This window comes from Kogia breviceps, chromosome 8 (assembly GCF_026419965.1).
Source record: "Kogia breviceps isolate mKogBre1 chromosome 8, mKogBre1 haplotype 1, whole genome shotgun sequence".
Lineage (NCBI taxonomy): Eukaryota > Metazoa > Chordata > Mammalia > Artiodactyla > Physeteridae > Kogia > Kogia breviceps.
The window spans coordinates 143,294-170,272 of NC_081317.1; the positions used below are offsets into that span (position 1 = coordinate 143,294).

The window sequence follows — 26,979 nt, forward strand, 5'->3', positions numbered from 1 at the left end:
AAAACGCCCGTGCACCTGCGCACAACGTGAGGGGCCTGTCTCTGTCACCTGCAGGTTGGCATTTTATTTACACTGTGCCCTCAGTGCCCACACACAAGTCAGTTGTGGAGGGGCTGCTCCATCCTGACCTCACACACGGTATGAGGGAGGGAGGGGAAGAAAAAGGGAAGCTCAGGCAAAGGTCCGGGAGGACCTGCAGAGCCAGGACCATAAGTAAGTGGGTGGAGGACCACCACCCTGAGACCCTCCTCCTCTCGCCCGTTAGCTCCAGACCTCAGTCAGGTCAGTGGCCACGGTCCTTGGCAGCGTTTGCGCAACTACGAAGAGCCGCGACCATGTTGTGGTCTGCCTTCCTGACGAGACTCTGAGCCCCGTGAGGGCGGCCCAGTCCCACTGCCTCCTGCTGTGGCCCCTGCACTCTAACACCGTGCCTGGCATTTACCTGGTAACTTGCAAATATCGTTGGAAGGAGGCAGATTAGAGCTTAAGTGACATGTAATAGCAATAGTGCTCCTCCGGGGCACTGGAAAGCAAAGGGATATCAAGGCACAGATGCTGACAGCAAAGACTTTCCAGTTGGGGAACAATTCACAGAGGCAAGCTCTGTCCCCAGGTGGCTGCCGTGGAGCAGGAGGGAAGGGGGGAGAGCAAACCGAGCCTGCACAAGGTGGGCCCTGCCCTGATGTTATGGGGAGATACTCACTGGGAACAACCGTGGTCTCCCCAGGAAGGCCAGTCAGCATCACTGGGACATGCACAGTGGTGCTCAGATCCGAGGGTTGACTGCCCATTCGAGTAACGTTCCGCTGATTATCTGCATCCTCTGGCTGTTCTTCCACCTTCTCTAGACAGGTGCTGGGCAGGGCATGCACAGGGCCCACACCCATTACCCCACTGGCCTCCAGGTCACAGTGCGACTCCCTGCAACCAAGAATGCACATCAGAGTCTGATGAAGAGCCCAACTCCTATTCAGTCTGCAAAACCCAGCTTCTTAAACCCCTATCCAGATCAAATAAATCCCTGATCACCTCCTCTGTCATGGTTTTTATCACCCTACACATTTCTGTTTTTAGGTCTGAGAGGTAGGGACAGAGCTGACTCACCTGTTTGTCCCTGGCACAGGGCCAGGCATGGCTGATATCACGTTATGTGTATATAACAGAACTGTTTGCAGAACGAAGAAGCCTGGAAGAGGACGTTACCCTAAGCCACCCCACCTGGGGCTCCACCAGGGCAAAGGCTCAGCACAGAGCTCTGCACACAAAGACAGTGCCCAGGTCGGGCTGATCCTGAGCTGTGTGGCCTCTGGCTGCACGCGTTCTGGGTGGTCTGTGACTCACTGCCAAGCCTGGAGACTGCTGGCCTCAGCCTAACAGCTCGTGTTACCCTGGGTTCTCACAGCGCCACCGTCAGATCCTGCCCCAGCCAGGGACCACGCTGGGCTGGCCTGGGATGGGGGTCCTTTCCTTCATGGCCGCACAGCCCGGCCCCCTCCCATTCCACCATCTAGTCCCGTGGCCTCCTCAGGCTTCCCTCAGGCTCTCCTGACTCGCCTTCCTTCACGGGGTCACACATTTTTCTCTTCTCCCTGGGGCACCTTTTCCAGGTCTCTGTCCCAAACCAGTCCCAACACTTTCACCCTAAGCCTCCCTTCCTCCTGGGCGCCTTAGAGCCACGCTCCCCACCGCGCCGCCCCAACAAGGCAGGACCGTCACCACTCCAGCCAGGGGCTGAGACGGAGGGCTGGGGCCCCGGCCAGGTCCGCACCCCCGACCTGCGCAGCCCGCCCAACCTGCCCCTCACGGGCTGGTTCGCACGTCCGGCCCAGTCACCGCTCCCGCCCCGCGCCCCCGCGCCGACTCGCCTAGGCTGGTGGTTGCGGAGCTCCTGGTCCTTGTCCCTGTCCCCCACCTCGCCGTCCTTCTCCGCGGTGGCCTCCTTCTCCGCCTCCTCGTGCGTGGACGGCGCCTTGTGGCGCGCGCGGTGCCTCCGCGCCGGCTCCTCTCCGCTCTCCGCCTCCCGGGGGCCGGCCCGGGGGCCGCCGCGGTGCCGCGCTCGCCGCTCGCCCTTAGCCCCGGGCGCCGCGCCCTCCCTGCCCGGCTCGGGCACGTGCCGGTGCGCGCGGTGGCGCCGGGGCTCCCGCTCCGCCGCCTCCTCCGGGGAGCCGCGCCGGTGGTGGCGCCGGCCGCCCTCGGGCCCCGGGCCGCGGCCACGCTCGCTCCGGGCCTCCCGGGGGCCCGCGGCCTCCTTGCTGCGGCTGCGGCGCGGCCGCGCCCGCTCCTCCCGGGCCCCCGGCTCCCCGCCCTCGACCTTCGGGGCGTCCGCCGCGTCCTGCTCCCCCGCCGGCGCCGGGCCCGCGGCCTTGTCCCTGTCTCTGTCGCGGTGCCGGTGATGCCTGCGCGGCGGGTCCGCGCCCTCGGCAGCCTCCGCGCCCTCGGGCCGGGCCTTGCCCCCCGCGGGCCCCCGCGCGCCGTCCCGGCCCGGCTCCACCACGAGCGGCCGGTCCAGGTGCGTCTTCCTGTCGGGCCGCAGGTGGCGGGAGGTGGCGAAGCGCAGCCGCTCCTCGGCGTCCATCTCGCTGTACAGCGCCTCGCAGCTGGCCCGCAGGTTCTGCAGCCGCAGCTGGCTGGCCCGCTGCTCCCACACCGAGCGCGCCTTGGCCGAGTTCGGATGCCTGCTGTGGGGAGACCCGCGTGAGCCGCGCCCCCAAGCCGCCCCCCACCTCTCTGCCTCGCAGGGGAAGCCACGGATGGACACACAGCGATGGAGACATGGCAGAGGGCGCAGTGGGGGGCGGGGGGCGGCAGGAGCCCGGGCAACCCCGCAGAGTCGAGGGGCAGAGCTGGCGGCCGATACCCGGGGAAGCAGACCTCATCCCTGCCCCCCCGGGGGCGCCCGCAGGTGGTGAGAGCCTCACCTGGGGTGGGGGCTCAAGGCCGGGGGGGCCAGGGGTGCAGAGCAGTGGGAATGACAGGCGCCAGCGTGAGGTGGCAGGCAGGCTCCCCGGGCAGGCGGGCTGCCGCCACGAAGGCCAGAATGGGGCGAGGAGGGGCCAGCGTCCAAATGGAGCAGGACTGGGGAGGTAGGGAGCAGGCTGCCCAAGGAGGGGCTTTCGCCTCCAGGAGGGGAGCCACTGGCCAGAGGAAGACGGGGTGTCTGAGAGGGAACCCGAGAAGAGGCGGGTCGTCAGGAGCGGAGGGGACAGTTACCCATGGAGTGAGGGGCCCCGGGGGCAGCTGGCGCTCAGCTCGGTGACCACTGGCTGATGCCCAGGAGCCCAGCAGGCGGGTCTGCGGCTGGACACGACGTCCTGTGCTCAGCAGTGCCCTCCTCTCTGCTGGCTCCACGGGGGCTGAGAGCTCTCCGGCGCCAGGAGTGGCCTGTGGTCCAGGCTCAGCCCTCACTAGACAGGCTTCTAAAGGCCTTGACCGCCCCCCAGGCTCACCCACACGGTCACAGGTGGATTCCACAGCCCAGGGTGCATGGAAGCCCTTTGCATTCTGGGATATTTGCTGAACAAGACCCCCGAGTTGGCGAGCGGCACCACCTCGGCCAAGTGGAACCCTCCTCAGAGGCCAGTCTCGTCCTGCGGCCTCTGGAGGTCTCAGGACCACTGTGGGGGCAGCAGCGGCAACACGAGAACAAGGGCAGCTGTGACAGCTGGGTCAGCGGCCACCTCCTCCAGCCCTCACAGCCACCTCAGGGGCTGGTGCTGCTCTCGTCCCCGTGCCACACTGAGCGTGGAGGACGAGACTCACAGAGGGTCCACAGCGAGTCACTGACGGCGCCAGGATCGGACGCGTGCAAGGACAAGGGGAAAAGTGTCTAAAGGAGACGCGAGGCCTCCGCCAGACTCCAGCTGCACTGACCGCACAGCCTAGAGCCACAGCCTGAGGGCCTTGGGGGCGCAGGCTGGACGGGTCTCCAGCCCCGGCCTCTGAGCCCCAGCCGCCGAGCACCGTGCTGAGGCCTCTGCCCGCAGGGTGCGGAGCCATTTCCAGGGAAGCGTGAGAGCAGAAGAGCCTGGTGCCTGTCCCTGGGGGCGCAGACGGGAGGCAGGCGGGGCCACGCGTGGGGGACAGCTGTCAGCCCCTCTGACCGTCTGCTGACCCACACCTTCGGCGGCCACCCCAGGCCCTGACCTGCTGCCCCGTTCCCAAGGTCACCTGGCAACAGACCCACCTTCTCTTTCCTTGGCTTCAACCCAGAGCCACGGGGGACCTACCCATCCCCAGCTGACACCAAAACAAGGGGCCCAGCTCTGAACTGTGCCGAACCCTGTGCAGCGGGCAGCGGCCACCGGGGGCGCTCCCCAGTGGTGCCGGAACCGTGAGGGCTGACAGCCGGCCACTGGTCAGGCTTCCCCATCAGCCCAGCAGGCCGAGATGGGCCTGGACTCGGAGCCATTGGGCCTACTCAGACACGGCCGTGAGCCCTGCGGCCCCGCCTGTCAGAACAGAAACGGGCAGGCAGTAGAGACGCTGGCGGCGTGGCAGCCGGCAGCTCAGGAGGCACGGGGTCTGCCCTCAGCCTTACCCTCAGACGCAGCTCTGTCTCACCCGGGACCCAGCTCAAGTCCACGGAGAGGCGGGGTGCCCGCCGGACGAGAGGCTGCGTGGGGCTGGCAGGCCCCCCTCATAACTTCCCAGGGGCGGCTCTACCAGCCCCGCTCCTGCTGGGCGGCTGCCTCTCTGGGCCCCACGCCACCCGAGCCTGCCTGCGCCTGCCCAGCACGCAGCGGTGCTGCTGGCGGCCTCTCTGGACGTGTCTCTGCCTCCGTGCCTTGCTGGGGGGGCGGCGGCGTGCCCCCACCTGCTTGCCGCTCTGTCCCTGCGCGGCCCGGCACGTGGCGCAGCGTGGCCAGCGCTCGCCTCTCACGCTCTGTGTGTCCACCGAGCTCGCAGGCGGCTCCAGCATGTGCGGGGCGGGCTGCGCTCTGACCTGCAGTGCGGCGTGGCAGAGGACGCTGACCCAGGCGAAGGCCGCGTCTAAACGCACTCCCGAAGGGGGCACAGGGTCCAGCCGCCCCCAGCGCGTCCAGCCCGGCTTGCAGGCAGAGCCCGGCCCTGCCGCCCTGACCCAGACGTGCCGACGGGGTTCAGAAGGAGCCTCTGAGGCATGGCCCTGCTTTGAGGTCTCCCTGCTGAGGAAGCCAGTCACCCCTCAGTCACCCCCAGCTGTGACCACGTGAAGCAGCCCACGTACAACAGCGTTGGTACCTACGCCCGCATCTTATGCCGCCCTGGGAATCAGTCGTTCAGGATCCAGCCTTCTTACCCCACGGACATCGGGGGCCCAACAGCCAGCAGGTCCGCGTGCTTGTGAGAGCACCGAGCCCAGCTGTGTGCCGGCCAAGTAACGGGGCAGGGGTTCAGGGACAGCAGGAGCGCCCATCACCACCAGGACACGGAGAGGGCACCTGGCCATCTCCAGGGACTTCTCACCCGCAGGAAGAAGCCCCTGGGACAGTCAGACTGGTGTCACCCAAAGCAGGGCCACCCTGGGGTTTCTATGGCCCTACCTCAGGCTTTGGCTGGTCTCCGGAAGCCTCACGAGCAGGGAGAAGCTCCGCTCTCATGAGAACAAGACTTCCTAAGGGTCCCAGAGACGCCCCCTCCCCAGCAAGGCAGGGCGGAGCAGGAGGACCCCACGGATGTCCTGAGCCCCTGAGCAATCTCGACCTCGTGGGAGCCACAAGGAGACAGCCCCAGAGGCACCCAGTGGTGGTCACCTCAGGAGAAGCAGCAGATCTGCTCAAGACACCAGAGTGACAGCACAGGGACAGACAGGCAGGAGGACAGAGACCAGGAGGGAGAGGAGGAGGGGCTGAGCCCAGAGAGCCTGATCCCACGAGCAGGACGTGAGGGCGTCAGGAAGTGTGCCCGCCGTCCCCGGCCGGGCTGCGGGATGTGGGCCTGGAGCTGCCCCCTGAAGCGAATGGCTTGAAGTGGGAAGCAGAGTTAGGGGCGGACAGAAGGCGTTGGCGTGTAGTTATCACGAAGCCACAGATGGAAATTGTAGCAGAGAGACTCACGGTGAGGTTACGCTGGAGACAGATGAGCTGCGAGATACAGTACCTCGAGTTTGCTTTACAAAACTGCACATGCAAGAAACAAAACAAAACACAAGTGAGAACACCAGAGAGAGTGCCAAGAGACACTAGAGCGGTGTGAACCGCATCGGGTCAGGGCGCAGGCTGCAGAGTGCGTCCAGGCAGGAGGCCAGGGATGCTTCTAGCAGAATGAGGCCAGCCGAGACCTCGGGGTAAAAGAGAAGCTGAGAAAGAAAGAGCACCCACAGAGCAGCGACCCCCACGGCTGGAGGGCAAGAGCGTCATCTTGGGCCGTCCAGCGCAGCTCTGCGCACACGGCCCCTGGAAGGGCAGCGGGGTTGGAAAGAGCGGGCGCCACTCGTCGGCCGTTCTGATCGGCCCCCCCCCCCGCCCCCGCCGGACCTGGCGCCAGGGAGGGCTCCCCCCTGTGGTCCCCTGGCCTTCGAGGCAGAGAGGAGCCGGCTGACGCGGGGGCGCTGTCTGCCTCCGGTCTCACCTGGGCCCTGCTTCCTGAGCGCCGTGCTCAGCCCCCGAGCCGCCCTGGCCCCTCAGCTCCCCGGGCTCTAAGGCAGTGCCACCAGGTCACCACCCGCCTCCCCAGGGGCAAACGGGCTCCACCACCAGCCCATCTTCCCTTAAGTGTCCTTCTGGAAGTGTCTTTCCGGAAGCTTTTCCAAAACCAATACAGAGAAACCATAGATCTCTTTACAGTCATTTCCCTCCCAGGGGAGGACCAGGCGGGTCCCCAGCGCTGCCTTCTCAAGGCTGAGTCGACAAGCATTTGTGAGGAGCTCAAAGCAGCTCACCTGCCTGCGCGCCGACAGGCATGCGTATACAGGAGAGTGCGCAAAGCGGTGCGCGTGGCGGAGTGTGTGAGCTTGTGAACGAGCATGTGAGCTGGCGTGAGCGTGACTGAGACCGTGAACGTTAAGAGGACAAGGGTCAGAGCAAGCGTGTGTGAGTGTGAACCCGCGTGCGGGAGGGGCCCTGGGCACCGGCACTCGCGAGTCCCAGTGACGTCGAGGCTGACACGGCCGAGAGCCAGAAGGGCCGCATCAGCCCGAGCGTCCCCCGCTCCCAGGAGGCTGAGGGGACTGGCCCCTGAGGCCAAGGACACTGGAGCCCCAGCGGCTCTAGGGGACTCGGGCGCCCCTCTGAGGAGGGTCCGTAACAGAGCCTCCGTCCGCTCGGGCATGGCCTACGGAGCCGCTCAAACACCACGGACACGAAAGGCGCCCTGAGCGTCAGAGGCTCACGGCGCGCATCTCGGCCAGGCCCCCGTCTCACAGCCCACACAGCGCCCCTGCGGGAGCAGGTCAGGGCGGGGTCCCACGGAGCCTCTCCCACCACCTCAGAGGCTCAGGCAGAGAAGTGAACACGGAGAGGCCGGTGCCGCCAGCAGAGCAGGGAACCGTCGGGGCAGACGGGACAGACAGGCGCAGGGGCACGGCTCCTGCCCTCAGATGTCGCCGCCCAGTGGAGGGAAGCAAACAACCCGGCGCGGTGGCCCTCACACCCAGCCCCCGCCACACCTGGGAGTGGGAGCTCCAGCAGTCACATCAGACCCACCGTGCGTGCAACGGAGACGGGCTGAGGACGAGGCCCAAAGCCGCGTCCCGGGGGAGGCCGCAGGACCCACGGCTGGCCCAAGAGCGGGACGCGAGGGCCGATGCCTGGACACACCCCAGGTTGGCCGTGACAGGGATGGGCCGGCACCGAGCTCAGGGCCTGCTGTGAGGGACAGCGCCAGGTGTCCCCCGGGCCCCGGAGACGCAGGTCTACAGCCGGCTTCCTGCACAGCAACGTCCCAAACGGGGATGGGGGCGGAGGAAGAGGAAGGACATCCAAACTTCCCTCTCTGGTGTCCTGACAAGCTCCCCGTGGCTGTCCTGAGGGCCCCTCGCCTCTGAGGTCCCAGCCCAGGTGGGAATGGACACCCGGCCGCACATCCCCAAGGAATGGGCAGCCCCGAGCAGCAGCAGAGGACACAGGGCACCACGCTCCCCTCCAGAACGGCAGGAAGGCAAAAGTTACACGGAAACTCCACAGGGCCCACGTGAGTAAGTGGGTCAGTCACCAGCCACGCCCTCTATGCAGACCGCCAGCAGCTTACGCAGCTCAGGAAGTAACCAGGTCACAGCAAGCCCAGGGCCCAGCAGACCGAGCAGGTGCATTGGCCACACAACAGAACTCCAGAACAGCTGGGCACTGAGCCCCCGGCAGCTGTTGGAATGATGGCGGCTGTGTCCTGCCTGGCTCCTTGCAGGCCCCCTACACCCCTGCCTGGACCCCCAGGGCCTGGGACCTCCCTTTGCTTCTTCTCCCCCAAAGGCCAGCACTTTCTGCTCACTTAGAGACAGGTGCTCTGCAAACACCCTCCTAGAAAACAGGCCATGGCCCTGTGACTCTTCCAGGCGAGAACGGGGCTGCTAAGACGCACCCTCACCCGGGCGTGTACATGCTCCCACTCCCACAAACGCATCCACGTGCCAGCGCACTCCCAGCACCAGTGCCTGTGTCACCACAGATGGGCCTGGGGTGCTCCGACCCCGCAGCACAGTGTGCACAGGAGAGGGAAGCAGCTGCAGAGCTGGGGCCCGTGGAGCGGGCGGGGGTGGCGGTGGAGCCGTGGTGGGGGCTGCTGAGCAGGCCGGAAGGCAGGGGCAGTAGCCCCAGGGCGGGCTCAGCCCGGCCCCGAGCCCCTCTGTGCTCTCTCACGGCCACCCAGTGACCGGGATCGGGCCAGACTTTCCTGCCTCCCCCAGGGGCCAACGCCCCCCGGCCCACCGCGGCTTTTGGCCCTGCGCTGGGGCGCTCTGTCCCAGCTCCGACATCCATAGCGCCCCCAGCCGCGCTCTCAGCTGGCTCGGGGTGGCCAGAGTCCCCTACGGAAGTCTCAGCCCCGCCTGCACCCCTGCTCGTCAGAGAGGCCCCCTCTCCACCCCGTCCCAACACCAGAACTCGCTACTATTGGAAGCTGCGTTAAGTCTCTTGGGCTGCTGAAGTAACCCCTTGAATCTTCCGGCTCACAAAACACACTGCTGAAAGGCGGTGTGTAAGTCAGACACACCCAGTCCCTGGCGCTGCCCGAGACTGTCCAGGGGGCCGCCTTCCGCGGTCACTCCCACCCCCGGCGTTGCCACACGGCGCTCTCACCCCGGCGGGGAGAAGTGGCGAGGCTTTACCTGGTGGTCTCTTTGCTCAGAGGCCCCCGCAGGGGAGGAGCGCCATTCCCCCGCATCTCAGCTCCCGGGGAGGGGCCGTGTCCTAACAGCTCCAGCCACGGCGAGGGCCCCTGAGGAGGCCCGGGGGGAGCCGGGCTCTGCTTCTGCCACCACCCACAACCCGCTCCGAGAGCCTTACGCGGCGATGGAGATGTTGGCGGCAGACATGGGGCTGACTTCAGCCACTTCTTTGGCCTTTTGCAGAGCAAGCTTCTGGTTGGCTGCTTCTTCCATCTCCTCTTCATCCTGTTTGGACAGACAGAAATGTGTAGCTAGCCTGAGAGTGCTGTGTCCACTCCGATGCCACCAGCTCTTCAGCCTGAAGCCTCTGAGTCCTTCCTGCCTCCTGAGCCAGTGGGCCAGGAAGCCAGCTCCTGCCTTAGCACGACCCACCCGTGCTCCAGACACCCCTGCTACGCCCACGTCTGCAGGCAACAGTCCCCAGGGTTTGTGTGTCAGCACCCCTTCCTGGGGCGCTCACAGCTGACAGCCCCACTCCAGAACTCCGGCCCCAGGGACCCATTTCCACGCGTTAGTCTCATTGCGTCAGAATGCAAACCCACCCCTCCTTCATTCCCACCTGCTCCCCCCGTCTCGCCGCCCCCCCTCCGCCACCCAGAGCACTTGTCACACTGGAACGAAGCCAGACTCTGCCCCAGAGTGCTGAGCCAGGGCGAGGGGCAGGCTCCCCACCCTGCACCACCCACAGGAACCGCCACCGGGAATGTGCCTAGTGGGGCCACCTTGCAGCCTTTGAGCTTTTCCACCCGGACTCGTCGGCTCACATCTGTCTACCTGTGACCACGCCTGGCCCTGTGTTCCCTTCCCCACTGAGTTCCTGGAGAGGAGCCCCATGGCTCTCTGCCAGCCGGGTGCCCTGCCTCTGCCCTCTCCATGGGAAGGGAGTGGACATCCAGACGCTCCAGCCCTGGCCCCATGTCACTAGGCAAAAGCAACATGATCTGCTCCTCAGATCTAGACAAACAGCTCTAGGCTGAGTCTACGGGCCCTGGGAGGGAAACCAGCCTGTGTCGTCCAGCTAGATCACTGGGACCACCCTTATATCCCCCATTACCCCAACCCTGGGCCCACCTGGCTGCCCTGGGAACTGGCATTCCTAACATGTCCCCAATTGTCCTTGAATCTGCTTTTAGAGGCACAGTAATGGCAACTAAGCCCCCTATTAGTGGTCTGAAGGTTTCCCACCATAGAGAAGAGACATTCAAACTTCAGGCCTCAGAGGGGAGGCAGAGCTACACCCACCACGGAGCACCCTAGAGACGTCGTTCCTCCAGCTATGGGCTCCATCCTGGTCTACAGCCCTCAAATCACTCCAACTGGCGTTCTACAAACAAACTCGACGTGAGTTTATTTCCACTTGAAAATAAATGATGCTACCATATATTTGTGGGACTGTAAAGGAGGGAGTATCTGCCCTTTGGTCTCTTGGCCAGCCCAGGAATGCCCCATAGCCTGACACAGACAGGCGTCCACCTGCCCCAACACCCAAAGCAAGGAAATTCCTGAATTAGGGCAGTTGGCCCAAAGGGGCCACCACCTATGGTCTGTGCATGGATGCAGGGCCCCAAGGACACGGCCTGTCAGTATGTCCTCACCCACTGACAACCTTGAAGGGGCAGTGAGAGCTTTGAACTCAAGCTCACCCAGCCCAGGACAGCTGGTGCCAGACCAGCGATGCTGCTGGGCACCCCTAGCTCACGTGGTCCTGTAAATCCTGACCCCGAGAAGTGCTCTGTGGTTGCACGGGTCCCCCCGGCCAGGCGCTTGGGCCATTCTCCAGCCCCTCCTGAATGGCAAGGTGCGGTCTAGGAACTGGCTGACAACGGAAATGGGCACGCCGGTGGGGTTCCCACTCCTCAGAAGCCGGCACCCAGGAGAAGTGGGGGGAGTCCAGGCCCACAGGCACTGCCCCAGCCCAGCTAGGCAGTGGGGGGAGGCACAGTGCACGGGCCGCCCCCGTGGAGCACTCCTCCCCGGGAGCCGGCTGGGGCAGCAGGGCACCTGCGCAGCGCGCGGTCAGGAGCACCGGGGCACACCTGCATCTCTGCCGCCTGCCTTCGCCAGGGAAGGCCCGAGTCAAGCCCCGGAACGGGGACAGCGTTAAGAGTCTTAGGATGCGCTAGACTGGAGTGGGTGCAACACAAGCGGGAGGCTGTCAGGGACGGCGGGCGCGAGCGCACAGGCACCCCCCACACAGGTGCGCGCACAGGCACAGGCCCGGCGTACGGAGCAGGTACGCGCGTGCCTGCGAGGAGCAGCGCCTTCTCAGAGCCCCTGACCAGCAGGAGCGCCCTCTGCACGGGGAGCCGGGCTCGTCCAGGCGCCAGCCTGAGGCTGAAACAGCGGGCCGCCTTCACTGCCCAGGGCAGAGAGGGTGACGGTAACCAGGCAGGGGCTTGTGTCATCCGGAGGGAAACCACAGGGGGGACGTGTGTAAGCACATCCCCCACCAGGCTCAAGGATGAGAGCCGACTATCAGACGACCCCCACCGGGTACAGCCTGGAGGGGAAGCCGTCCCGCTGGGGCGCAGACTTGCTGAGAACAGGCACCGACTGCTCCGCCAGCACCAGCCTGGCCCCGATTCTGAGGACAGCACTGCCCGGTGACAGCCTGAGCTCAACCATCCACACCGGACACTGACCACAGGGGTCCCTCACCGCCCTCTCGGGTCTTCAGACCGGATGGCCCCCAGGGCCCACCTCCTGATCCGTCTCACTCCTGAGACCAGGGCAGCCTGGCCCCCATCTCCCAGGCCCCTCTCTGGTCCGCACCCTGTCATCCACCACCTGCTCCCACGCCTCCTCTGCCTTTCTGGGCATTCTTCCCAGGCCTCGGCTTCCTGGGAGCTGCCCTCATGGTCATCTGCCTTCCCGGCATCGCTTTCTGCCTACCTCCTCGATGCCATTTCCCCACAGCCCTGCCTGTCCAGGGCCCGGAGGAGACACCCCCGGACAGCGGTCGCCTGGTCCTTAACCCAGGTCCTGGCCCTCCTCACGGCTCTGCAGCCTCATCCAGAGTGACACGGATTGACCCCACCCCCCACCCCGCCCATACCTAGGCTGCAGGTGGGTCCCTACCTACACACCTTGGTCAGTTCCTGCGCGTTGGCAAGGTTGTCCACGGCGATGGCCAGGAAGACGTTCAGCAGGGTGTCTGGTCGGCTCCAGCTAAGGAAGGGAAGCCCTCTGACCCACAGCCTCTCCCAGGGCCAGACCACAGCTTCCTCTGACAACACAGGGGCCCATCTCCCCAGGCCCTGAGCAGCCTCGGCCTCCTTCCTTGGTGGCCACGTGCCCCCACCCCCGGCCCTCCAGCCCGCTGGCCTCCACCCGGCCTCCTTCATGCAAGCTCACATCGCCCGGCCTCCTCGAAAGCCCACACCACCCCTTTCCCCGGCCACCTCTTCAGGGCCGACGCTCCAGGCCGGAAGCTCGCGCTGTGTTGGATTAATCTGCCTTTGCCTCCTAGGAGGGCACAAGGGCCGCCCACTCTGTCCCCACCTCTCCCAACAAGCACCCAGGCTGCATGTGGGCCCCGGCACCTTTGGGTCCCGTGAGCAGAGACCACCGACGGACCAGCTTCCTGGCAAGGCTCCGTTCCCACCTTCCTTTACCAAAGCCGAGTCCTGGGACCCCTCCCTCGAGGTGCCCCTCCCCAGAGCAGCAAGAAGATGCGGACGGCAGATGCCACGGGAGTGCCCGGCCGCCGGCCGCCGCCTCCAAAGCCTCCTCCCACTGGGCCCCCGGGAGCTGCGACGAGGTGCTCCTATGGCCCCCAGTCAGAAATGAGGAAACAAAGGCCACAGAGGGTAGGTAACTCCCTGGGGTCCCAGGGTCGGGGGGCCCAACGGCCCTGCCCCGCCCACCTGAACTCTGCAGGCTCAGGCCCTTGCGCGGCCACCGACCTGAATCCCTTCCGCTTTCCCGCCGCAGGAGCCACCTCTCCCCACCTCAGGCAGCACTGTCGTCCCTGCGCTGCCCCCTCCCCGCCCCGTCCCCAGCCCTCGGTGCCTCACCCCTGTACTGCCCCCGCAGACCCAGGCCCACCCCTGGTCCCCGCGGGCGGGTGCCCTCCACAGTGACGACGGGCAGGCAGGCCTTTGCCACGGGCTGTCCTCCGCCCGCTCAATGCCAGCGGCCCCTTCCCCTCGGCTGTGACAGCCGAACCGCCTGGGACCCTGCTGCTCCTGGGGCAGACGCCCACGGACAGCCCTGTGCCCCATGTTACCCCAGGGGCTCTGGGCAGTGCCAGGCTCAAGCAGCCGTCAGCTCTGGGTGACCCCTGTGGGTCAGGCCCCCTGTCTGGCGAGGAGGTGCCCTGGGACTCAGGGGGGGACCCACATCCCAGGGCAGTGCCTCTAGACAGGCCTGCTCAGGGCCCCAGTGGGGCCCACGGGACAGGACGCCAAGGTCGGCTGCTGCCTCCTGGCACTGACCACAGCTGTGGACACCCTCAGAGGCCTCGCTGCACTGAGAGCAGGACGAAGGCCATGCCCCTTGGGGCCCAGCGACAGGGACACACTCCACTTGGGCAGCACGGTCAGGGAGGCCTGAGGCAGAGCCTCCCTGGCTGGGCTTGCCCTGACCCCGCAGAGTCCCGCACCCCAGACCCTGAAACACAAGTCCGAGGAGCATCCTCCGCAGGAGACCTTCTTCTGCGCTTCTCTGCAGGGAGGACGTTTCCACGGGCGAGGGTTTTTTTTAAAAGCCCCGTGCCACAACTTAATAATGGAATCACTTAAAGTGAAAACAAAATAGATGGCTGCCCTCAGGCTGCTGACCTCACTGCTTGCCTCGGGCCACCCCACGCGCTGCGCACGCTTTCCTCGGGCGCCTCGGCCCGGCCTCAGGCTCATCTGTAACTCAAGCTGCTCCTGGGCGGGGCGCGTCACGGCCCGCCCTCCATGGGACAGCCGCCCACACACCGCCCACCGCCAGCTCCGTCCTCCTGGGGAGGGAGGGGAGAGCGGGCCCAGGAAGCACCGCACCGACCCCCTGGCCCAGACGGCAGAAGGATACAGTTCCCAAACAGCGTCAGGACAATGAAGTAAACCGACGAGAACATGCCTTTGCTGACTCCACCTTGCGATTCGATCCCATGATACATCACGGCGTTCCAGTCCTCCCCAGTCAGGATCTGCAGAGGGCGGGAGGGAGCGCAGCCGGGGCATGTCCCCACAGCCACCCGCGCTCGCACGCCCACCCGCCCGCCCCCCACGAGCCCGTGGGCACACGAGTGCGCGCACACACAGGTCCATGGATGATGGTCAAGGCGGCCCAGGAGCCTCCAGAGAAACTTCCAGAAGGACATGGCTGCTGGGCTGGGTCAAGCCTTATAAGATGAATATGCTCTGGGTTTCTGCCAAGAATGGAAAAAGGAGCTCCCGGCAGGAGAGAAAGGTGAGCGAGGGCGAGGAGACCGTGGCAGAGCTCCCCAGGCCCCAGAGCTGCCTGGTCACTGCCGCACCAGTGAGGAAACTGAGGCTCAGAGAGGGGCGCAAGCTGCTCCCGGCCAGACAACAGCTGCAGGGCCTCTGCCCCTCCAGGTTCCTGCCTCCCCGGCCCAGGGGGTCCGGGCCACGAGGGCACCTAAAAGCCGTCCTTGCCCCATCGGGAAACACGTGCCTCTTTTTCGCTTGTAGTTTGGGGAAAGCACAAGGGGATAAGGCAGCAGACATTCGCGTGTCTGCCTCTCAGAATGGAAATTGCTAACATTTTGTCGTATTCGCATCAGGTCCTACTCTGCCCCCATCGCCCTCGCCAGGCAACCCCAACCATGAACCTGGGGGTGGGGGGCTCCCATCTGTGTGGTCCTACACCACGCAACACACACACCTATAAACGAGATACATCATGTGTTTTAAACATGCTCACGCGTGTGTCAGACTACATCATCATTCCGTTCATTCACTCTTTGATCTGTGAAGCTTACCCGTGTGGGCACATATAAACCCACTGTTCGTGGAAGGTGCCGCATGGATTCCTTCCGTGTACTCACCCGTCTTCCCCAACAGGCGCTCCCGAGGGTTTCTGTCGCTGTGTCCCATTGGGAACATGAAGTTTGTCTAGAACTGGTTCTGCTGGATCGTAGGTTCTGCACACCTTTGACTTCACTAGACATTTCCAAAGGGCTTCTCCCAAATTACAGTCCCACCAGCAACGCAGGCTGTGTCTTCCTCACACCCTCGTCCCAAACTGAGCACAGTCACACCCTTTGATGGCTCCCGGCTGGCCGCGGGGCGAGCGGAGGAGCCAGTCAGGCAGGACATCTTCTCGTGTATCCAGTGGCTGCTCAGATCTCCCTTCTGCGGCCTTTTCAACGCTTTGGCTTGCATTTCTGATAACTCAGCTTTTCTGACCGACTCCCTTATGTATTCTTGTATATACTAGTCCTCCCTCTGCAACGTCTCCTGGAAAAATGTTCTGCTGGTCTCCTTTTTGCTTTTAACTAATTTTTTTTGTATTATAAAGAACTTTAATGAAGTCAAATGTATCCGTCTTTTCCTTTATGGTTTCTGTTTTTTGCCCCTTAAGAAGTCTCTCTCCATCCCAAGGTCATAAAGAATTTTCCTATATTTCTTCAAATCATTTTAAAGTTTGGCTTTTAGGTCTCTAATCCAACTAGAGCTTGTGGTTACGGCTCTGTGCACACCTGAGGATGAAGACCTACTTTTGTCCCACACAGAAGGCTCGTTTTTTGACCACCCCATCGCCCTCCCATTGATTTAAAATGCCATCTTTTTCATATGACCAACTTCCTACATAGGCTTGGGCAGGTTTCTGGGCTTTCTAGTCTGTTCTTTGATACTTTGTCTTTATACCTCACAATCTTCATTACTGTAGCTTTATAATAAGTCTTGATACATGGAGGGGCACATCACTCCTTCTTGAACTGTCCTGGCTATTCTTGGCCATTTACTCTCCCACAGAATCCATATGCTGAATTCCAAGAGCAGTTCTGTTGGGATTTGGATCACAAATTAAATTAGGGAGAACTGATCTCTTTACCATAGTAAGGCGTCCCATTTATAAACATAGGTATTCAGTTCTTTCGGTCTTTTAATAACAATTTATAATTTCACCTGTAAAGGTCTCGCATACTTTTTGTGGATTTATTTCTGGATAACATAGCTTTTATTACTACTGTAAATGAAATCTTTCATTTTAATTGAATATTCTAATTGAATGATACTGTTATATAGAAAAGCTTTATTTTTCCTATGTTGATCTTGTGTTCAGCACCAATGAATTCTCTTATTATTTCTAATTGATTCTCTTGAGTTTTCTATGTAAATAATCACACCATTTGTAAATAATAACTATTTTGTCTATTCCTTTCCAGTCCTTCTACCTCTATCTTTTTCTTATTACATTGACTTCAACTGCCTGAGTACTAGATATCCTTGGTTATGCTTTCAATCTGTATTAGTCTGGGTTCTCCAGAGAAACAGAACCAGGAGGAGATGTCTGGGTATATCTTGTGGTCATGGAGAATAAGTCCCAAGACCCACAGCTGACAAGGAGAGACAATGGTTTAAGTTTCAGCCCAACTCTGAGTCCAAAGACAAGAGAAGACGGATGTCCCAGCTCAAAGATGGTCGGGCAGCTACCCACCCAACTAGCTGTGTTTTTTTGTTGTTGTTGTTGTTTTGTTTTTTGCGTTACGCGGGCCTCTCACTGTTGTGGCCTCTCCCATTGCGGAGCACAGGCTCCGGACGCGCAGGCTCAGCGGCCACGGCTCATGGGCCCAGAGGCTCCACGGCACGTGGGATCTTCCCGGACCAGGGCACGAACCCGTGTCCCCTGCATCGGCAGGCGGACTCTCAACCACTGGACCACCAGGGAAGCCCTGGTTTTTTTTTTTTTTTGAGTCCTTAGTATTTTAAGTTCTTTGTATAACATGTTTTTCATCATAATATCAATATTTTATCTTTCTAAATCTATTGATATGCTTATTTTTCTCTTTTAAACTGTAGAGATCAGGAAATTACATTGACTAATTATTGTATTACTGAGAAAAGCACAGTTTAGCCATGAGGTTCTATTTTACACACAATTGGATTTGATTTTTGAATATTCTCTTTGAGACTATTTGCATCTACCTTCACTGAGCGAACACTTAGAGTGCCTGCCTGCTGTGTGTCAGGCAATCTTCAGGCGCTTGAGATCCTCAATAGACAGAACAAAGCCCCTGCCTCACAGATCTGTGGAAGGAGAGAGCTCTCCGAAATGGAGCCAGGAGGCCTGGATGGAATCTGATCTTTTGACCACTTAATGTCCTAATGCAGGCCTCCAGAACATCTGTCAGAAACTCAAGACACTTATCAGACACCTACCCTAAAACGCCTGGTGACAGCCATCCCTGAAGGACACACATTTCCCTTCTTGTGTCAGAGCACAGCCTCGTGGCTTTTGCCTTACAAGCCCCCAACTCTTTCTCTTCCCCAGGACACTCTTTTTATTTTAGCCAAATCTGTGTCTCTTGAATTGCAACTCTTAAGACCCCCAAACACTTCTTATTTGCAGCCTCCTGCAGTTTTTTTGGCTGACAGACCTCACACTCTGTCTGCATTTTGCTTTCCTTACATTGTCTTTGCCGGGCTGTGGGGTCAAGGTTGTCCTAGCCCCATGAAATGGTTTCTTCCCTTCTCTGGAAGTGTCTGAGTCCATTATCATCTGTTCCTTAAAGGCATGGCAAAACTCACCTTATAACTCCCCAAGCCCTGGGCAGGAGGCAGGAAGGCAGGAAGAGAGCTTTTTGACTAGGGATTCCATGTCTTTAATGGTTATAAAATTATCCAGTTCTTTTTTCTTCTTGGGTTAATGTAAGTAACTGATGTTTTCCTATAGAAGTGCACATTTCATCTAAGTTTTCAAACCTATTGGCATAAAGTTGCCATAATATACTTTGGGGATTTTAAAAATATCTCCCTTTTTCTGTTAGTTATACCTCCATTTTGGGCTATACTTTTTTAAAAATTATTTTTTTATTGAAGTATAGTTGATGTACAATATTATGTAAGTTACAGGTGTACAATACAGTGATTCACAATTTTTAAAGGTTATATGCCATTTATAGTTATTATAAAATATGGCTATATTCCCTATATTGTACAATATATCCTTGTAGCTTATTTTATACATAATAGTTTGTACCTCTTACCCCTATATTGCCCCCCCCCTTTCCCCACTGGTAACCACTCTTTTATTCTCTTTATCTGTGAGTCTGCTTCTTTTTCATCATATTCACTAGTTTGTTGCATTGGGCTATACTTTTTATTTGTGCTTTTTTTCTTGATCAGTCTTGCTATTATAAAGTTATCTACTTTATTAGCCTTATTGAGAATGAGCTTTTTAGGATTTTGCTATCTTGGCACCTTAGTTTTATGTTTCATTAATGTCTGCTCTTAGCATCATTTTTTCCTGCTTTCAATTTCTCTTTGGTTTACTCTATTATTCTTTTTTTCTAGATTTTTAAGATGAGTACTTAACTTATTTAATTTTAGTCATTCTCTTATTTTGATAATTGCTTTTAAGACTCTAAGTTTTCCTCTAAGTATTGCTTCAGACTCATCCAATGAGTTTTGCTAATTATTGTTCAGTTCTAAATATTCTGTACTGTCCACTGTGCTGTCTTCTTCAACTCAAACCCTCAGCTTTCAAATATGGGGAAGATCTTAAGTGACTATTTACTAGTGCTTTCTGTTTATTTAAGTAATATCAAGAATGTGCTGGACTTCCCTGGTGGCGCAGTGGTTAGGAATCTGCCTGCCAGTGCACGGGACATGGGTTCGATCCCTGGTCCCGGAAGATCCCACATGCCACAGAGCAACTAAGCCCGTGTGCCACAACTACTGAGCCCACGTGCCACAACTACTGAAGCCCACGTGCCTAGAGCCTGTGCTCCGCAACGAGAAGCCTGCGCACCTCAACGAAGAGTAGCGCCTGCTCGCTGCAACTAGAGAAAGCCGACACGCAGCAACAAAGACCCAACGCAGCCAAAGAAAAATAAACAAAATAAATAATTTTTTTAAAAAAAGAATGTGCACTGTAGGAGTGCGATTCTTTAACGCTTGTAATTTCCGGAGCGACTGAACAAGTGATCAATTTCTATAAATGTTCCTTGTGCCCCAAATGATGGCTATTTTATTCACTATCAATTGGCAGGTTCTGTGCGTCGGCCGGTTGGTGACCCTTGTGCCCATGAGCTCCTTTACATCCTGTCTAACCCTTATCAGCTTCATCCTTCAGTCTGATCGAAATATAAATCTCTTAAAAGAGGGTGGACTGTTGATTTCTCCTTGTAATTCTGTCGGTTTTTGCTTGGTATGTTTTTTGAGCCGTGCTGTTAGGCTGCATCTTCCTTTTCTTGTTATGTAATGTACTTCCTTATTTTTACTAAAGCTTCTTTTTCACCTTCTTTTTCACTTCTATTTTGGCTGATGTTAACATTACACCAGCTTTCTTCTGGTTGAGGTCTACTTAGTTTATCTTTTTGTACCCATTTAATTTTAAATTATGTACCATTTCATACATTCAGAAAGGTACAATGAATAAGATTTAAAGCTCTGTGTACCCATTACCCAGCTTAAGAAATAAAACTTTAAAATGTAGCTGAAGTTCCCTCAGTAGAAATCTCCAGCCTCATTCCTCCTCTCCCCAAGCCCACCTCACCCTGAATTTGGTGTTAAAACATTCCCATGCAAGCTTTTACACCTTTACTTCCACATATACCATAAACAATATTGTTATGCAACATGTTTTGAAACAAGATGTTTTCATCCTTATTAAATATTTAGTATCATATGCTAAACCATAATGGAAAGGAATGGAAAAAAGAATGTATATATATATATGTATAACTGAATCACTTTGTTGTACAGCAGAACACAACACTGTAAATCAACTATAGTTCAATTTTAAATATTAGTTAAATAGTATCATATGCTTTGTATTATTCCAAATCTTGCTTTTTTTTTTTTTTTTTTTTTTTTTTTTTTTTTTAGCTTAACATTGCTTGTCATCCACGTTAATACAGTTAATTCCAGGTAATTCACGGTCCTGCTGCACTGATAGAACACACCCTCCTTATCCACCCTCCTGATGATGAACAATCAAGAGGTTTCCGGTGTTTTTGCTATCATACACGATGCTGCTGCGGTGGTCTCGCAGGTCTCTCTCTGTGCATTAGGCCAGGGACCTTCCAGAGCACGTACCCACAACAGGAACTGCTGTTGTGTGAGTTCTGGTGGGTTAGATACTGTGACATTACTTTCCAAAGTGGTTCTACCAACCCACGAACAGCATAAAGGAATCCTCATTTCTCCACATCTTCTCGAAAACTTGAGGCTGTTAGATTTCTCAATTTCAACTAAACTTACAGGTGGGTTTGCTCTGCATTTCCTGACTATAAGTAAACAGATGATGGTTTTTACAGGTCGACTCATCAGCCCAATTTCCTGTCCCGAGTTCCTTGCTTACACACTTTGCCCATTCCTGCTGCATTATTTGTCTTTCCTTTTTGATTTGTGGAAGTTTTCGATTTATTCTGGCTGTTGGTTATTAGCTAATGCTGTGGAAACATCTACTCCCAGCCTATGACTTGTTTGTTTGACCTTCTTATGCTGTCTTTTGACGCACAGAAATTTGTATTTCAATAGCCAGATTTGTCAAAGCTTTCCTTTATGATCTGTGCTTTTTTACATCCTCCTTAAGAAGGCTCTCCCTGCCTTCAGTCAGTAACATTATTCTCCTGTATGTTCTAAAATTTCAGAGTTGCTCTTCACATTTACGTCTTAATTCATCGGAACTGATATTCAAATCTGCTACAGGGTAGAAATCCAACTCCAGGTTTTTGTCTATGGATAACCAAAATGTCCCACTCCATCTGCAGTGACACCATGAGTGTTCTGTGTATATAACTATTTCATCTGTAAATAAGGACATTTTTCTTTCTTCCTTGGCAATCCTGAGAAATTTTATTTCATTTTTTTCTTATTCTACCGCACTAAGACCACTGATACTAGCATAATCGGCTAAGGGTTTTTATTTGCAAGGAGTGTTGGGTTTTATCATGGGATTTTCTTTTAGAAAAAAAATTCATGATGGACAGTTTCACACATCCAAAGTGGAGAGTGTAATGTAGCCCTACGTGCCATCACACAGCTTCAACAATCAACACAATTTGCCAGTCTTGTTTCACCTGCCTCTCTCTCTGGTGCTTGGCTGTGCTTTTGCTAGAGTTCAAATGTTCTTTCTGATCATACATGGTTTTTTTCCTTCTTTAACCTGTTAAGATGATGAATTACATTAATAGACCTTCTAATGTTAAATCATCTTGCATTTCTAGGATAAATTCAAGTTGATCATAAAGATGATCTTTAAGTACCTCCAGATTGGATTAGTTCTTATTTCCCTCAGGATGTTTTGTCTCTCTGTGTGTGATAGTAATCTATATTTTCCTTCTCTTATATTGCCCTTGTCTAGTGTTTTCATATCAAGGTTATTCCAGTCTCATAAAAGGGTGGGTGTTTCCTTTTTAACTTCTCTGCAGTCGTCTGTATAAAATTGGAGTAACCTTTCTTAAATATTCAGCAGAATTCACTTGTAAAACTGTCAGCGTGATCTCCACAGGGCAGGTAGATTTTTCAATTATTCAATTGTTATTCAGAAACTATTCAATTTCTGAAATAGCCCAGGTTTTCTGCTTCTCCTTGGGTTAATGCACCTTTCCCCCCCATTTATCCGCTCTCCTAAACGTACCCGTATCCGTGTCTGCAGTGCTTTCAGCAGTTGGGTGTGACTCTCAGAATCTGCGTCTGGATGTGTCTTTCTTCCACCTCGAATTGCGGCTCTCGGAGTGGTAATTCCAGGCCAACAGGGACCGTCCTCCGATATTTTAAAGTCGCTTTTCCCAGACCTTCTGCCATCATTGCCACGAGAGGCCTGCCATCAGACTGGTGTTCTTTTGCAGGAAATCTGTCTTCCTAGAACAGATTTTAAGATTTTCTCTGTATCAGGCTGTGTCCAGGTCTCAGCTCTTTCTGGAATATCGCTGGCACCCTCTCTCTCTGCCTCTGAGCCGCAGCTGGCTCAGGTCCTCCGCGTCCTTGAGAGGACCGCGTCAGTGTACCGTTCAGCCTCCACTGTCTATTTAAACAGCTGTGTCTTTTACTTCTAGGGTTGTTACTTAGTTGTCCTTCGCATTAACCAGAGATGCTCAGTTCCAAGGTGGTTTTCTTCCGTGATTTTGTGCCGAGCTCTTCCTTCAGCCCTCTGAGGCTTAAAGGCGCCCGCATTCGTGCGCTGCTTCCGTTTCTCAGGAGCGGCTCACCCCCCACCTGCGGCCGTGGTCGGGCAGCTCTCCTCCCCCTGGTCGCGTGCCTCTCGGTGCCCCCTCCCCAACCCCACTCGGAAGCAGGGGCTCCAGCCTGGGTCCCAGGCCCTCGGCCCGGCGTCATCCTGTGGGCGCTACAGGCCCGGCTGGGCCAACGGTCGGTCCTGGCCATCTTCTCGGCCTCCTCCAGCCTCAACACTCTCTCAGCCTCCTTAAAGGGCTGGACGCTTCGCCAGCTCTGAGCCAGTCAAGCCATTGGCGATGCTTCTGATGGAGAAGGCGCGAAGGGTAGTACGCTGACAGGCAACTGGATCCTTAAAGCCCAGGGGGGGAGAAGCCACAGGACTCGAAAGTGGGGTCAGACAGGAAGCAGAACGATGACAGCCCGGGGTCTGGCGTCCTGCCAGGCCGGGAGCAGACGGGCCTCTGGGAAAAGAGCTCCCTGCTCCACCCAGGCCGGGGGGGGGAGGGGGCTTGCGGGTGACGTCACTAGACTGAGTCACTCTGTCAGCAAGCGTCTAGTGTGGTCGAACGGCCGCCTGGAAAGACGCCTTCCTTTGGGAGGGGAGCCCCAGCGTTCCCCTCTGCTTACACTCACTGTGGCTCCAGCGTCGGCTCCGGGGGCAGCGCCAGCGGCCCCAGAGGCCCGGAGCAGGCGGGGCCCCGGCCAGAGCGCCTGCAGCCTGTGGGCACCCTCCCCGCCCCCGCCAGTCCTGCTTGGCCTCAGACGTGGCGAAGGATGCTCACGGGGCGGAGGGCGTTACCACACTGGGGAGGCCGGTTGTGGGGCACCCGGGGGCCACAGCTCTGTGAGGGGGACGGCGCTGAACCGGGAGAGTCCTCGAGAGGGAACCAAGGCTCAGCGTCCCCAGGGGCTGCGGGCGGCGTGTTTCCAGATACAAAGGAAAAGTGAGGGGCCGCCGGGGCCACGCCGTTGCAGGGAGAAGCCTGGGGAGTGCTTTCCACTCGACTCTCAACGGACAACGGCGGCTGTGATCGGTTCCAGGTCTCGGGGGCAGAGAGGTGAGTGGCGGCCTGAAGCCAGGGCCTCCCCAGGTGTCCACCTGTTCCTCGGGCGGCTCCCCCCGACCCGGGCCCGGCGCGGCGCACGTCGGAGGCCTGCCGTGCCTGCCCCTCCCGGGCGCCGGGGAGGCGCTGACGGGGAAGCACGCGGGCAGGGAGGGCCCCACGCGCCAGACGCGAGCCGGGAGCGGGGGCCTCACCTGGAAGACAGTGAGGATGGCAGCGGGGAAGGTGTCAAAGTTGGTCGTCGGAGTCTCGTCCTGAAAGTTGAACCTGAGGGGAACAAGGGTCTTGGACCGAGGCAGCTCCATCGGGACCAGGAGGGCCGCCCCCCGGACGGGCTGCGTCTGGTGTCGGCGGCGCCCCCTCGGGACCTCCAGGGAGGGGAGCGGGGGAGGAGCCCGGGGCCCGGCCTCACTTACTGGCCCCCGAAGAGCTGCATGCCCAGCAGAGCGAAGACCACGATGAAGAGGAAGAGCAGGAAGAGCAGGCTGATGATGGACTTCATGGAGTTGAGCAGCGACACCACCAGGTTCCGCAGGGAGCTCCAGTACCTGCGGGGAGCGGCCTGGTCCCAGCGCGCCCGGACGCCCCGCCACGGACGGCGCACGCCTGCAGCTTCCGGCACCTTCTGACCCGAGGGCCCCACACTCGGCGCGTGGAGAGTGCTTGCGCCGGGGGCCCGGACCAGCTGTCCGGACCGCGCCCGCCCCCCGCCCACGGGGACAGCAGGCGCCGAGGGCCCGGCGCTGAGCTCACGGTCGCCTCCTACACCCGCTCCCCGGTCTCCCTCCCCCACGACCGCGCCCGCCTTCGCCCCTCAACCCCCTCAGGCCAGCTCGCGGGAAGCGAGGGCCACAGCCACGCAGGAGAAGGGGCCGCACCGGAGCATCCATCAGCATAGCCACCCTCAGCACGCGGGTCCCCGCGCAAAGAGCCTCCGCCGAGCAGGCCGGGCACGGGGTGCGGACGCTGACCCCAGCGGCCCCTCCTAGAGGGCCAGGGCCACACAGCGCGGAGCAGCCCTCCAGCCTCGACTCCCTTCCACCCCACCCCTCCAACACTCCTGGGGCTCCGAGACCCTGTGCCTCTCATTCAGCTGGACCCCCCTGGCTCACGGGGCCCCTGAGGTCTGCCCATGGTCTAGCTGCTGCTGGCTCGCTGAGTGATGAGTCCCCTCCAGCTGCGACCCGCAGGAGAGCCCAGGCGGACGCACCACGTGCCTCTGTGCCTTTGCACTTGCTGTCCTCTGCCCTGGCCTAGGGCATCTGCCTGGGGCATCCCTGGGCCCTTGTCCCTAATGCTGCTTCACAGAGGCCCACCATCCTCCTCAAGCTCCCTGACTAGGTAGGTGAGAGTTAACGGGAGATGGGCTGGAAGACTCCAAACAGCCTTCTCCTGGGATGGGCAGGGTGTAGGTCAGCCCACATCTGGACAGGGGCCACCCGCTTTCCAGGAGGAAACGGAGCTGCTGAGACGCCAGGCCCACGACCAAGGTGAGGGCAGTGCCGGCCGACACCTCCCGAAGCCCCTTCTCCCGCAGAAGCAGAGGAGGACGGAGGGCAGGCGGCGCAGGGCACCCAGCAGCCTTTGTGGGCCAAGCCGACCGAACTCCTGTCCAAAGTTCCTCCCCGGTTAAACTGTCCTGACCTCGAATGGCCTCAGGTTTGGATTTAAAACAGAACAGAAAAGACCAGGAGGCTGTGTCGGTCACTGCAGCGGGGGCCTGGAGCCCAAGCCACCTGCGCAGGCTTGGTCTGGACCGTCCCACAGCCGTCGTGACCCGGGCCACCAGGGACACTGCGCGGAGGCCGGCGCCGGGCACGTGCGGGCCACGCGTGCCAGCTGCTCACGAGGGGCTCGGGTACCACTGTGGGTCTTACGGCCACGGCCGTTGGGGTGAGGGCAGCTCTCCTGCTGCCCAGACAGCTGTGGACGAGGGCGGCCCCCCTTCCCAGCACTGCTGCTCTGGCAGACAGCGGGGAGGTTTGGCCCGTGTCGCATTCTGGCCTGGGCCTCAGCCCCCTTGTGGGCAAAAGGGAGAGAGACCTGCTTCCAGGGCTGTGAAGAGCCAAGTGGGGTGAAACTGAACACACGGTCAGGGCCCCGTCCTGTCACCGAGGACAGGACAGGCAGCGTCGGCCGCGAGTGGAAAAGGCAGGCCTGGGAATTCAGGCCAGAAGGTCAGAGTCCCGTCGGGGCCAGGACGGGAGCAGGGCCGCAGGGCAGGTGAGCAGACTTGGGGCGGGACGATGGGAAAACATCCATCTGATAACCTCTGTTTTCTCCATTAGCTGTGGAGCAGAGTCATCCTTTGAGGATGAAAGGCGGGCTTGCTGATTTCAAGAGAGGAGACAGGGTGAAACTGTGGGGAACGAGCTAACGAAAGAACCAGAAGCGCTGGGGCAGTGCTGGGGCTGGAAATGGCGCCGCAGGTAGACGGGCTGCCGGGGCCGACCCGAAGTCCTGCTGGGCTGTGGCCCTCGCTCGCATGGGCTGCTTTGTGACTATCTTCTGTTTTTAACCAGTTATAACCCACAGAAAGAGACTCCAGGCAGCTGAGGGCAAGACCCACGCCGCGCATCCCCAGGGCGGCGCCTGTGTCGGCTTGGCTCCCACGCTGCCTGCGCCCCCGCCCCCCAAGGCGCACGGATGACATACTTCGTGACTTTGAAAGTTCTCAGCAGCCGGAGTGCCCGCAGCACACTGATTCCAAAGGACGTTCCTGGCTTGATGGCCGCCCAGACCACCTCGAAGATGCTCCCCACGATGACCTGCAACGAGATGGGGTCAGCCTGGGGTGCGCGTGTGGCTGCTTCTCTCCGTAAGCACCTGCCCCGCCCACCCCGTCCGCAGCTCAAGCCACAGAAGGCAACACGAGGCACAGGCCTCACACTGAGCCCCTGCGGCCTCCGGGAGCTGCAGACGGTGTCCGTCCTTCCCCCACCCAGACACACCAGGAGGACACAGAACATGAGCGAGTTTGGCCTGCAGCTTTCCCGGCAGATCTTAAAGCTTCCTCGACTGATGCCTCCCCTGGGCTTCCTCACAGCCCGGTGACCCTCTGGGGCCGGAAGTCTGCCTCCGACAGCTTTTTTTTTTTTTTGCGGTACGCGGGCCTCTCACTGTTGTGGCCTTTCCCGTTGCGGAGCACAGGCTCCGGACGCGCAGGCTCAGCGGCCACGGCTCACGGGCCCAGCTGCTCGGCGGCACGTGGGATCCTCCCGGACCGGGGCACAAACCCGCGTCCCCCGCATCGGCAGGCGGACCCCCAGCCACTGCGCCACCAGGGAAGCCCCGCCTCCGACAGCTTTGACCGTTA

General features: G+C 59.0%; 1 protein-coding gene across 6 annotated transcripts in view; it reads right to left on the reverse strand.

The window, feature by feature from the left end:
• The window catches only part of CACNA1B (calcium voltage-gated channel subunit alpha1 B), a 194,564-nt gene that overhangs the window by 80,672 nt on the left and 86,913 nt on the right, over positions 1–26,979 (reverse strand). For 4 of the 6 annotated variants that reach the window (XM_067040195.1, XM_059073189.2, XM_067040196.1 and 1 more), the window contains 8 exons: positions 26,319–26,431; positions 24,080–24,211; positions 23,858–23,930; positions 14,318–14,435; positions 12,385–12,452; positions 9,417–9,523; positions 1,866–2,678; positions 704–921 (listed from right to left, as the gene is read on the reverse strand). In XM_067040195.1, the coding sequence (XP_066896296.1) occupies positions 704–921; positions 1,866–2,678; positions 9,417–9,523; positions 12,385–12,452; positions 14,318–14,435; positions 23,858–23,930; positions 24,080–24,211; positions 26,319–26,431 (1,642 nt within the window). The remainder of the gene's footprint in view (positions 1–703; positions 922–1,865; positions 2,679–9,416; positions 9,524–12,384; positions 12,453–14,317; positions 14,436–23,857; positions 23,931–24,079; positions 24,212–26,318; positions 26,432–26,979) is intronic. The other 2 variants (XM_067040194.1, XM_067040193.1) reach the window with 1 other exon arrangement.